Below are 12,768 nucleotides of genomic sequence, written 5' to 3' on the forward strand. Positions count from 1 at the left end.
GCAGAACCTCACTTTGCCCACCTTCTTTCCGCCTCCGCATCCTTCAAAAGAGGAAGAGAGGCTCCACCGTCTGGACCCAAAACGTGCGCTCTAGTTCTATCTGAAACGCACACAACAGTTCCTGGTGGATGACCAGCTCTTTGTTGGCTACGTGGGCGCCAAAAAAGGTTGGACCGTGCACAAACGGACCATCTCTCGATGGGTCATTTTCTGCATCAAGGCCTATTACTCGCTGGCTAAGAAGGAGCCTCCTGTGGGGCTGCGTGCCCATTCCACCATGGCAACAGCAGCCACTACTGCCTTGGGACACGGTGTTCCCTTGCAAGACATTTGTCAGGCTGCTACGTGAGTCTCGCTGCACACGTTTACCAAGCATTACTGCCTTGACAATCAAGTCCGGAGAGACGGCTTCTTTGACTGTTCTGTTCTTCATGACTTTCTGGTGTAATCTTATTCGCAGACTCTCCACTGGGGTTGGTATTGCTGGGGTATCTATTCTAAGGTAAGGAATCTATCACTAATGTGTCTCTTTCAAATGCACAAGTTACTACTTGTGTAACGATATATCTGTAAGAGACATTAGTTAGTGATAGATTCCTTACAACCCCACCCATCCTCCCCGTTCTGCGAACTGATTACTAGGGTTAAGGACATCCCTTTCAGGGCCCTAGTTTCATGGCACCAGTAGTCGGTTTCTTGCATGGCTCTGCGATCCTGGCGCAGAAAGTCGTGCACAGAACTGACATCAGCGCGCGTGGATGGCACCTAAGTAGTCTCCGTGACTTCATCTCGGTGCATATGACACCACCGATGAACGTGGAGCTGCACGACGACACCCACTGACGCGCAGGGGTGCTGCTAACAAAACTTCCCGGATTCAGTCTGACGCCTGGGGATATTCTAAGCTAAGGAATCTATCACTAACTAATGTCCCTTACAAATATATAGTTACACAAGTAGTAACTTGTGCTTTAGGCCCCTCAGGACTTGCCCTTCCTTTCATCTCTTAGCATGTACCTCTGCGTTCCCTTGTTGAAGTGAGGTGGAACATGGATCAGTAGTTCTTGTAAACCATATTCATACTACAGAGCAAGGCAGAGATCAGCTCTTTCCTGTTGGCTTATATAAATCTGAGGTGGAGGCAGGTGAGTCAGCAGGAGACCATGACACAGTACCCACCATTCCATCATTTCAAATATATGTGGATACTCTGAAGAGACTAAGGAAGATGAAATGTGCAGGATAAGCACCGACCATTCATCTATTTCCCTTGGTTGTGTAGCACTGCAGGATATCTGAAGGTGGCGGACAATCCGCTGTTTCTCTGTAATGAACCACCATAGGATTGCAGCAGTGCACAGTCAACTGGCATCATCACTTCTGTGACATCACTACAAATAAGAGTCAGTAATAGAATATTTTATACCTGTTCAGAACTCTCCCTCGTAAAGTCATCTACAACTACTGCTGCCTTACCATTTGCAACATTAATAAAGCCGTTTAAAAGATCTATGTTGTGCTATTCAAATATCTGAATCCATTTTTACTTTTTATAATTTCAAATCAGTTTTTAGACTGCTATTGCCATGGCAAATAATGTGCAGTTTTAAGTCCTTCTTTTCATACAATCCCTATGTCATTAACACTTAATTGGATTCCATTTTCACAGTGGCTTTGTTTTGTCAGACCAACAGTCTTTGATTAGGATTGATTCATACACACTTTCAGTATTCTTAGAGATTTGTTTTGTACTTGTGCAAGATTTTCTGTTTTACGAAATTGCCCAAGTGTTCAATTTTCTCTTTATTTTGTCTTTTAGTTTGAAAATGAACTAATTACTAAGCTGGACCAGGAAGTAGAAGGTGGTCGTGGGGATGAACAGTATAAAGTATTGTTAGAGAAGCTGTGAGTAAGCAGAAACATTCTTTAATCTCTTTCTTCTGCAGAACTATGTTTACTGATAGTGTGGGCTGATTAGTTCTTTGCCCTCCTGAATGTCCATTATCATTAATTGATGTATGAACCTAGAAGTATAACATATGGCTGTAGGGAGATGCAATCCCCATACCAGTTGGTGATAGGCATTAATCCCTTTATTGCTGTAACATGTTGTTGCACCATTCTGCTGCATTTATCTTTGTGAATGTTGCTATTTGAGTTTTCCTTTATTTGAAATGTTCACTACTCACCAACCATTTCACTGATCCATTTGTTTGTATAGCAAAACCAGACTTATTGGATCACCGTTTCAAACTCTGAAACCCGAAAGTTGGAAACAAATAAAGACACTTGGTCTTGGAGCAAAACACTTGATGGTGTTTGGTGCCCGACTTACTAATGTGGACAAACGTGCACCTAATAGGCATATCATTTTTCTCACTCCAACTCATTACCAAGCACTGAAAAATACATTAACCTCAAGTATTAAGTACCTCTAAGAAATTGATATTTATTGAAGTGTCACCAGCTGGGCTTAGATAAATCACTGATAAACTCACAAATCAGTAGCAATCACAACTGTGTGTCAGCTGGCTTTTAAGAAAACCTCAGCAGATCTGCATGGCTCAAGGAAGTCCTTTGTTCTGGGATGTTAGTGGTTGAAATCAGACTAAAATGCTTCCCAAAATCTTATGTCACACTCCAATGTAGTGCATTAAAGTTTCTATTGTGCACAAAGCAATTTCAGTTCCAAGGTAACCATGTAAGTTCATGTGTCCCCACTAAGCTGTATGTAGTCCAAGCACTGTGGTGCTGCCTGGTGACTCACCAGTGACTAAACTACAGAATCACTTCCTGCTGGCACCCATATAATATGCTTTGTCCCCAGAAAAGGCTTGTTGTGAATGCCAGTTTATGAATGGGATTCTGTAAAAATGTGTACCTTGGTCCATACTGGGCATACACGCTACTAAATATTACTTCATTCAGTGTCTGAAACTGAAAAAAAACATTAGACTGATGGCCAATGTTTTCTATGGTTGTGGGAATTATTACCCTATTAGAAATCTATGGATATTCAAATTCTCGAGATTTTGGATGTCCTAGCTTGTTGTGCTTAAAAATACTTTAAGCAGGTTGCTCGTAGGTTTCTCTTTGACTAACCCATTCAGTTATTTATAAGTGAAATAAAGCAATTGTGCAGATCCTGATACTCCCTTTTATTCATTCAGTACCTTCCAACCAAAATATGTAAACTGTTATTTTCTGTTTTGGTTCTGTCTTCATGTTCAGGGTGAATGTACGTACATCGGGAGGATAACCAAACACATATTTACACAAGAATGGACTACTCAGTGGAGATTAAGTGATTTAAGACCTTAACAAAGCCCCTAGGTAACTTTCCTGGGGGGAACACACATTGGCTAAATTGTCAACACAGGGAAAAGTGTAACCACGTATGACAACAAGCTCATCAAAAAAAGTAAAACCAAGAAGGAAAGGGATATGTTTGTTCATTTTGTATGGGATGTTCTTAATGAATATATTTGAAGAATGTGAGGCGGTGCCAGCATCTGCATGATTGCTTCACTGTTCAACTGCTATTTTGCTCCAGCATATCTCAGGATTTAGGGAGGCAAGACAGCAAGCGTGTCTTCGTACTCTATTAACATTTGCTTAGGCCCTGCAACTTGTTTAAATGTTATACCTGAATCAGAGGGGACGCGCACACATCACAAATGCTAGCACGGTAGATAGTGTGTTAAATGGCAGCTTAACATTTTGTTAATTGTACCTAAATGTGCAGATGTTTTCCTAAGCTTACTTGTTCATTCTTCAATGTATAAGTTCAGTTTTGCTCTTAATTCTTTTGCTTTACTTTTATGGACACTCCCTTGGCTTTTTTTCGGGTTCTTGATAATTCCTTTTATGATTCTTTCACATCTCTCTTGCTCTCTCTCACCTATTACACCTTCCTTACTTGCTTTCTTCCTGCCTTATCTTCATTAATGTTAACCTCTTTGTCTATTGCCTACAGGTTGCTGGAGCACTGTCGAAAGCACACTTTCTTATCCAGCCCTGGAGAGGCATTTACCTTCTTGGTCAGCAGCCTACTAGAAAATCTTCTGGATTACAGGACCATAATGCACGATGGGAGCAAGGAGAATCGAATGAGCTGCACTGTCAATGTCCTGGTATAAAATATTTTACGGTCACATATCCCTGCAGTATAATGGTATTTACTGTCTGTACAATGAGGAATACATCACCAGGATAAAATAACCTTATTATAGCTAATAATTTGACTGCTTATAAAGGGAACTGTATAGGAAACTGTGAGATTCTCAGAACCCATATATTTGCCAGACCAAATAGCTACTATTCATCAAACTACGAAAACTGGTTTTAGATTGTGTCAAGCATCCTCTTGATCCGTCCTATCCTCGTCCTTTTGACTGAATATTGAGACCTTTTCCTGTTACACAATACAAGGAGCCACCTTTTGACAATTACAAGAGCTACTCTTGATGCTCTCACAAAATACATTTCTTGTTGAGTGTCAGAAGTAACCCTGTGATCCAATCCTAACAGCAATCCCTAGATCCAATCCCAAGAGGAACAAAGTGATTAACTACAACTAGTAACCTATTGGCCCTAACCCAAGTATGAACTCTCGACTTGAGCCCCAAATCTGACCTCTTGACCTGCACCTAAGTGTGAACTCTTGATGCTTTCCAAAAGTGACTTATTGATCCCATCCCTGGAGTTACCTCTTAATGTTTGCCCAGGTGCAATAGCTTTTACCAAGAACAAAACTTATGATCAATTTCCAAGAGTAGGCCTGTGACCTGCTCCTAAGTTCAGCTTCTTGGCATATTGCTAAGAGTGACTTCTTGACCAATTCCCTAGAGCAAATTCTGGCCTGTTCCCCAGAGCAATCTCTCCCTTCTTCCCATGAGCTACGTCTCAATCTGTACCCTAAAGCGGCCTCCTGATTGAATCCAAAGGCAACTTCTTGACACAACCCCAAGGGTGGCCTTTTGGCATACTTCAATAGAGGTCACTAAATGCATTTCCAAGAGGGGCCACTTCAACCATTCCAATAGGCATCTCCAGGCCCAGCGCCAAGAGCAATCTCTGATGCAATCCACAGCAAGACCTTTGGACCCAATTCTATAAGTGACCCTATGCCAAGAGCAGGCTTGAGCTCAGTACTAACAGCAATCTTACCAATCAATCAATCCCAAGAGCTTGATTCAATTGTAAGAGCAGCCTCTTGACTCTGTCTCAAGGCCAACCTGTTAATCAGTTTCAAAGGCTAACCCTTTAACCTCTTTTCTTGAGGTACCTTATCTGGTCCTGGTTTCAAAACTCAGTTTAGAGGGCATTTTTGTGATCTATGCTGTGTTTTCCACACTTTGCAATCCATACCTTTCTTGTATTGACATGTGAAAAGCTCTGCTAATCATTGCATTCTTAACTTTGTAGCTCCATATACAGTTTGCTATTTCTCATTATTTCTGATCTAAACTGTCAAATAGCTGTGATACAGATAGATACGTTTTATCATGAATGCCCTAGTAGAAATATACTTAAATTAGTTTCTGAACCCAATGACATAATTCCAAATGGCCCTAGAGTAGAACTTCAACATATATTCTTCATGTACATTTCAGCAAAACTAAACACAAGAAAGATGAAACAAAAACGCCACATTGATTAAAATCTCAGCATTGGGTGACTCAAAATCACCGTAGCATATTTTAAAGCCCATCCATACCATTACTGTGGAATACAATCTGTATAATATCCACCTTTTGCTAAGAATTTCAAGCGAATGTTACCTTTCAGTGTTTCATGAAAGAGCAATTCTTATTATTTACACCTAATTTACATTTTTGTGATTAACAGTTGTTGATTTCTATTTTTGTAGAATTTCTTTAAAGAAAAGAAGAGAGAGGACATATATATCCGGTAAGAGTTGAGGACTTCCCCCCACAATTTCTCCCAAGAGCTGAAATTGTCAAATTGCAAGAAGAGGTTGCTACTATCTGTCAGTCAAAAAAAGAGTCTCAGAGATCATTTGTCACAAATCGGATTTAATCACAAATAAAGCATTATTATTGAGCTACATTTCCAAGTAATATGTATATTAGGTTCCTTAAAAATGGCTTCTCAAATTTAAACTCTCTCAGGGCTTTAAATTAGGTATTTGAGTGGGCCATTTTGTTTTGGACACTAGCTCCAGAAGCATCAGGGAAAGAATATCTGTCATTTTATACATCTATAAGGCCCAAGACGGTGTCCGGCAGAGAGTTGGCATAGTGAACTGTGGTAATAAAATATTACTTTATGTTTAACCGTAGAAATTCACTGAAAAACCCAAAGGTTAAAGTGACGTTATGGCTGTGCATGGTAATAATATCTTAGTTTACATTAAAAACAAAATCTCGAAAATCACTTAACAAAAGCAAACGTTATAGTGACGTTACGGTTAGGTGAAAATCTCAGGTAAAACATTTTAAACTCAAAACACTACTGCAGTGCCCAAGTTCTAGTTAACTGATGTAACTATAACTCGCACCCTCGCCAGGCACTGACCTCACATAATGCATCACTCAAGACATGTACGATGACATCATTGATAATATCACTGATGACCTCTGAAATTACATTGTTGATAACACTCTGCATGGCAGGGGCCTGAGATATAACTATTTCAGTTAACTATAGCTGGTTAATTTCAGTGTTTTTTTAAAACATTTTTTTTTTAAACATTTTTTTTTTTAAATGTTACACTTTGACTGCCATTTTCACCGTACTATAACATTGTTAGCCATAACACCTACTGGAGATAGCCAGTATGAAGTTATAGTTGGGACCAACTTTTTCAGTAGACAAAGTGTTTTTTGTATTGCCAATAGCTTTGGCACCATTGGTCGAATCTTCACGAAAGTTTCCAAACAAAGTGGCCTGCTTTGCCAACTTCTGTTTGGAAAGTTTTGGGGTGATTTGTTAAGTGAGGGCCGAGAAATAGTGGAAGTCCCACAAGGATTCTGAAGAGATGTTATGTGTTATGAGCTGTATTGTTTGGGAGGCCAGCCAAACCTGTGCCACACTAAGACTGCTTTTAGTTATTGTCCTATGTTGTCTAGGCACACAGTGTGGGGTTTGTTGTGGGGTTTGGCTAGTAGGGAGGGCGGTAATTCCCTTTGAAACCACTGCAATTGATATAGGTAAAGAAGGCTGATATGTCCTGGTGGAGGGACGACTTAGTGAGAGGCCTCTGATGCTGGGCAGTGTTTGTGCCAAATCAGGACCAGGCCACATTTCTTCACACCCTTTCTGAACGGCTAGCATGGCTGACGGAGGGTCTGTACCTCATTGGAGCTGATTTTGTGTTCTCGACACTTCCTGGATCGATCAACTCTCCCACGAACGGGGACGTGGCCTTTAGGGCATCTACAGACTTGTCCACTTGGATCTTTAATTGTGGTATGGAATTCCTCTGGGGTACACCACATCCCACTGATAGCGATTTCTCTTTTTACTCGAATGTTTATCAGGTCCACTGTAGGATGATCACTTTGTCTGCTCCAGTACCATTAATATCTGCATCTCACACACTGAATACATGGGTCGGACTCTTCGAGACTATAGTCCTCTGCTTTTTTCGCTGCAGCTGGGAAAGGAGCATCCACTTATACCATCATTGTGACTAAATTAATTTTCCCTAAAAGGCGGGACTCTTAGTAGCCAGGATTTCTGAATTCTTTGCTTTCAACTCTGGCACCGCATCGACCCGTGGTGTTGAGTGGGAGATATTTACTGTAGTGATGGGGGGGCACTGCCTGTGACAATCAGTGGATATCCAATGTGATTTGGAGAGAGACCTTTTGAAGTTGGAGAAGGGTGTCCTTGAGTGAGATGAGGAGCTGGGTAGTAGCCGGTGAGCCCTTTCATGATTGTTGGAAGTACATGAACAGTACAATATGAATTTTGAGCAGCTGTGATGCAATGATCACAAATCCTATTTGAACAGGGTGCACGAGTAAGAGGGACAATTGGGACGGCTCCTTGCCTGGTTGTATGGGCCGATGGTAGTGGAACTCCTATTACTCACTTGGTGTCGTTTTGTAGCAACAGTTTTTTTCCAGCCAGCACATATAAATGAGGCAAGGACTACTAGCCGAAGATTCCTTCAAGTAGAATTATCCCCAGGCGTGAGACTGGATCCGGAAACTTTTTGCCACAGTATCCCTGAGCGCCGGGGGTGGGGCGGCATCACTCGACTCTGCCCAGGTGTTGTCCCCGTACGTGACGTCAGCCAGGTCACATAAGCCCCGCCCCAGTGCTCCAACGTCAGTTTTTTCCTTTTCCACGTGCAATGCGGTTCCGGTCTTTGCTACGGGCCTGTTTTGGGCCCTTTTTTATCCTCATTCTCTTTGGTGGAACAGTGTGCGAATGCCTTCGGGCTTCAAGACTTGCAAGTTGTGTCGGCGTCTTATGTCGGCGACGTACACTCACCTCATTTGTATGTGGTATTTAGGGGAGGATCGCGGCACCACTGATTGTGAGGCGTGCCAACAGTTGAAGCCGAAGTCGCGGCTGGAGCGCCGGATAAAACTACTCTTGGCGCTTCTCTCCAAATCTGCGTCCTCCCCTCGATCAGCCTAGGCAGACAGCTTCAGATACGGCCGTTGTCCTCGCCCTTCTCCACTGTCACGTGAGTGTTGCTCCCCTGTGGGTAAGTGTCGCAGTTTGTCCCCGGGGGTGTCCGCCCTGCCAGGGGCTCTCTGCGGGTGATGCGGCCCGCGTGTCGTCCTATCCACCGTTTCCCAATGATGGGGCGTCGAGAGTCCAGATGGAGACATACGCAGCGGCTTTGCAGGCCTCGCTGGCGTCTCCTCCTTCCCTTCCTCGGGGGTTAGCGGATCCCTTGCCTTGCGTGGGGCGCTCCGCGGCGCCGGCTCCGGCACAGACTGGCTCGGATCCAGGCTTGGAGGATGTGGTACTGTTTGGGTGCGGCCCCTCGAGGGACCCTCCTGCAGACCACGGTGCCTCTGCCTCGCCGCAATCCCTGTGGTGTTGCGGGGGTCGCCGTGGCTCGGGTCGCATCCCCGAGCCCCTCTTGATCCTTTGACAAGGTGGTCCTGTCTAAGGCCGAAGTTAAGCCATTACGGCGCCGGCAGCTGTTCGACAGGGCGGCGTCACAGGGGTCGGTGGACCCTTCTCGTCTCGCTCTGGGTCGAGGCTGGGTGGGGACCCCTCGTCCCTCAGGGCCCCTCTCATCCCTCCCTGGACGTGGCTGCCTCATCAGAGGGCGAGTCAGAGGTTGAATCGTCCCTTACGCCACCACATGGGTCGCCGGGCCACCTCCACCACATTCTGGGCCTAGGCTGGCGGAGGGCTTGTCACTCCCCAGGTCCTTCTCGTTCCTCCACGCAGGTGGCTGCCTCGGCGGAGGTCAAGTCGGCGTCGTTCCAGCGCCGCTCCTTGGCCACTTCGGCTCCGGCTCCACTCCGGTACCTGGCGCCGTGTGACTTGGAGGAGCCCTATCCGGCGATGCCAGATGGTGTCGACGTCCTGCCTCATGCGGTGGACTCTACGGCTCCACGAAGGGGTCGTGCCGTGGATTCGTCTTCAGACAATCCTTCTTCTCCGGAGTCCGGCTGCATATTGGTGTTGTCCTCCCCGGAGACTGGCCGCCGTGTGGTGTCTTTTTCACCGGCTTCGTCAAAGGGCGGCTCCCCGCCATTTCTGAGGCAGAGGTGTTCGTCGGAGGAGCGGCAGGTCCCCCATTCATCGGTTCCTTCTGACTTTCAGGTCTGGCCTTTGCTCGTCCTGCTTGGCTTCAGGGACGGGGGCCTTAGTTTGCAGCCGTCGCCCACAGAGGAGCTGCTTTCTCCACTGCCGGGCCCTACGGAGGCGGGTGCGGCCTTCGCTCACGCGGTGCCCCAGCTGTGGACATTCTGCGCTTGGGTGACCCGGTTGCTCATTTTCCAGCGGACCATCTCTTAGAGGTTCTCCACCAGGGCTCTGGTGGGAGGGAAATCTTGCTTCCCTTTGAGGGTTCGCTCCTTTCTTCCCTGTCGGGGGCTTGGAGGCGTGCCGCCTCAGGGGATCCAGTGCCTCAGCACCTTCTGCACCGGCACCTTTCGGCACCGCGTGATCGGTCGTGTCTTTCCATCCACCCCTCTGCTGCCAGTCCACTTTTCGGACTGCTTGTCCCTCCTTGCCGCCACTGTTGACTCCACCATTCCGGGAGGCCGCTGGCTGGACTCTTGGGGGCACAACATGTTCGCCTCGACCAGCATGCCCTGCCGGCCCTTACCACCTTGTGTGTACTGGCTAGGGCCTCCTCCTGTTTGTGGGACTCAGCTGAGTCTCTGGGATCTGCAGCTTCCCAAGAGACTGTTCAGGTAGACTTACAGCATCATGCTTTGGATGGCCGGGAACTAGCTGTGTTTATTCTCCGCTCCGCTCTGGACATTTCGGAGGTGCTGGGCCGAGCCATGGCATTCTCAGTCGCCATGCTTGGCTTCGGGGCAGCATGTTCCCTGAGAATATTCGGGAGCGGCTCATTGATCTTCCATTTGATGGCAGCCTGTTGTTCCATGCCCCGGCTGACTCCGCCATCCAAAGGTTCCTGGCAGGGCTCCGTCCTCCTCCTCCGCCTTATCCTCATCCTCCTCCTTCCCCTCCTCAGTGACTGCTGAGTTGAGCTGGTTCTGGACCTTCTTGGGATGGTCGCTCTTCCTGTAGAGTGTGTTTTTTTGGCCATTGAGTCCTCCTTGGTTGGACTTGGCATTGTTGGCTGCTGGACTGCCCTTTGTTCACTGTGTGTGTTTTTTGCTGGAATTGTTACACAGACTTGTCCCTGAGATTAGGCCTTCTGTTTTTTCCTTTGGGCTGCTTGTCAAGCCTTTCACGGGGGTGTTTCCCTGTGGTCTTTTGTATTTTCCTCTGCTGCGGAAGTTCTTCCAAAGAGGGTTCCCATGTCTTGGGACTTAACGTACCCTATGTGGGGTAGTGGTAGCTGTTATATAGCTTGCGCTCGGCTGGGGAGTTCTGGTGGCCTTTGTGTGCCTGTTCTCCATGGCGTTTCTGTATGTTGCTTTGCTTCTTGAGGATGTGTGCGTGGCCCCTCGTGCTGGTGTGTCCAGCCATTTCCTCACCTCCCTGCTCCTGTCCTGCTGGCTGGGATGTTTCTGTGCTCTCCCTTGTCAGGCGTTGCCCGCCGGTCTTCCTGTGGCCCTGGGCTGTCTTTTTTTCTTGCTTCTAGCGGCTTATGTATGTTGGCGCCGCTCTGGCTAGCCTGTTGCCTTCCGTCTGGGGTGGACTCGCCTTCTTTTCCCTCGTCTCCTTGGGCCCTCTGAGCTCTCCCCCTGGCTTGGGTGGAAGCTTTATTGCCTGGGAGGGTTGTTGGGTACTTCGGCCTCTCTGGCCTTGCCCTTGCCCTTGGTTCCTCTAACGTGAGTGTGAGGGCCTCTTTCTTTCTTCTCTCTTCTCCCTCCATCCGTCTGGGGTCAGTGGTGTTCTGCTTGTGGGGGCTCCTATTGCCTGGGAGGGACCGGGTTACTTGCCCGGTTTGCAGGTCTGGTCCCCTGTGAGACCTTTTTTCCTGTCATAGCTGGTGGGGCCCTTTTACAGACCCTCCTTCCCCGTGGGTATTGCTAGGGTATATATTCTACGTGAAGGAATCTGCGACTAGTAGTCTCTATCAGATGTACGAGTTACTTACCTTTGATAATGATGTATCTGGTAGAGACAATTCTAGCCGCAGATTCCTTCACGGCCCGCCCTTCCTCACCGTTCTTCAAGTGCCTTTGGGTTGGTCTTTGGGGCTCGCCTCCCGGTGGGGGCTATGTCTCTTGTGACTGTCTCCTTGCTCTTGACGGGTGGTTCCGTCTTGTTGCTGTTAATTCCTCCTCTCTGGTTCTTCGGAGGATGGGGTTACGGTGCTCCTGTACACCTTGCTCTGGCTGCTCCAGGTTGGGGCGGTTGGCCTTCTGATCTCTGCCTCCCCTCACTTCCCTCCCTCTTACTCTCTTTCCTCCCCCTTGCAGCAGAGGGGTCCTGGCCCCTCTGCTACCCTCTGAGTTGGGGTTTTCTAGTCATGCCTTGCCCTTGTTCCATGGGGGGTGGTTGCGCTCTATGCCGGGGTGGCTTGGAGGTTGGTTGTTCCTGTCCGTTTTGGGACTGACTCCCCTCCTTGTTTCTGCATAGGAGTTGTAGGCCTGCTTCATGTGTCTTTACCCTTTACGTATGTTCCTTGTATACGGGGGACCGAAGAGGTGGTTGTCTATGTACTAGCAGGGTGGTTGGTCAGGGATCTGCTCTGTTCTTCTTCTGTCCCTGCCTTTGGACACTGCAGTGTTGCACTGTTCCTTATGGTGCCTTCCTCTTTTCTGCTCTTTCGCACACTGTTCCCATGCTCCCACAGTTTTTGTCTGGTGGCTCCGCGTTGTGGTGCGGAAAAGTTCTCAGAAGAAAACTGATGTTGGGGCGGGGCTTATGTGACCTCACTGACGTCACGTACGCGGACGACGCCTGGGCGGAGTCGCGTAATGCCGCCCGCCTCCTGGCGCGCAGTGTTTCTGTGGCAAAAAGATTCCGGAACCAGTCTCACGCCTGGGGATAATTCTACGTGAAGGAATCTGCGGCTAGAATCTTCTCTACCAGATACATCGTTACCGAAGGTAAGTAACTCGTACTTCAGGTCGTATTATATGTCCCTTTCGTTACCAGAGCTAGAATTTCCAAAAGCATTGAAAACCTTCTTGGAGGATCATCCGCTACAGTCTCTTCTGCGGGTGGAAGAAGAAC

General features: G+C 47.1%; 1 protein-coding gene across 1 annotated transcript in view; it reads left to right on the top strand.

Moving 5' to 3' along the window:
• The window catches only part of DOCK5 (dedicator of cytokinesis 5), an 852,732-nt gene that overhangs the window by 620,316 nt on the left and 219,648 nt on the right, over positions 1 to 12,768 (top strand). Inside the window, exons 34-36 of the mRNA XM_078666602.1 lie at positions 1,820 to 1,905; positions 3,977 to 4,133; positions 5,873 to 5,913. Of these exons, the coding sequence (XP_078522728.1) occupies positions 1,820 to 1,905; positions 3,977 to 4,133; positions 5,873 to 5,913 (284 nt within the window). The remainder of the gene's footprint in view (positions 1 to 1,819; positions 1,906 to 3,976; positions 4,134 to 5,872; positions 5,914 to 12,768) is intronic.

Source organism: Lissotriton helveticus, chromosome 11 (genome assembly GCF_964261635.1).
Source record: "Lissotriton helveticus chromosome 11, aLisHel1.1, whole genome shotgun sequence".
NCBI classification, from domain to species: domain Eukaryota; kingdom Metazoa; phylum Chordata; class Amphibia; order Caudata; family Salamandridae; genus Lissotriton; species Lissotriton helveticus.